The sequence below is a fragment of the Trypanosoma theileri genome, assembly GCF_002087225.1.
Source record: "Trypanosoma theileri isolate Edinburgh chromosome Unknown TM35_Tth_18_V1, whole genome shotgun sequence".
In the NCBI taxonomy this organism is placed as follows: Eukaryota; Euglenozoa; class Kinetoplastea; order Trypanosomatida; family Trypanosomatidae; genus Trypanosoma; species Trypanosoma theileri.
The window spans coordinates 414830-415250 of NW_021639860.1; the positions used below are offsets into that span (position 1 = coordinate 414830).

Sequence of the window (421 nt, forward strand, 5' to 3'; positions counted from 1 at the left end):
CTTGGACTGGAGACTAATGCCCTCATAGTCCTGAGGCATCGCAACCTTCACAATGATCTGCAAGATAGAGGTTAGCGCTCCAGCCACTCCTGCACCTCCCATCAAGCAAGCCAAGAATCGATGAGGAAACGCGCTAAATAGCCCGTATGCTGTCGCCTCAAACACTGATTTCCCTGATCCTGAAATAAAACCTGCAATGAGGATGGTTACCATCGCTCCAACCTCTGTTGAACCTACTGCAGGCACCACCATCAGTACGATGATCTCCAGACACAAGAACACCAAAGACGAAAGCATACGCACCTGCAAAGGAATGCGGCGGAATGTTCGCGTCAGCGTTAGCGGTTCGACAATCAGCGCCGTAGCGAGATTAATGAGATTAAAATACGAAAAAACGTTATTCCAGAAATTCGTGTGTTCC

The 421-nt window shown here is 48.7% G+C and overlaps 1 protein-coding gene across 1 annotated transcript; it reads right to left on the bottom strand.

Annotated features, from left to right (window-relative positions):
• On the bottom strand, nucleotides 1-309 carry TM35_000182390 (nucleobase transporter; the record flags this gene model as incomplete). Its single annotated transcript, XM_029026552.1, has 1 exon — nucleotides 1-309. A coding segment is annotated over one exon (309 nt), but the record flags the coding sequence as incomplete, so codon positions are not given.
• Nucleotides 310-421: the final 112 nt, after the last annotated feature.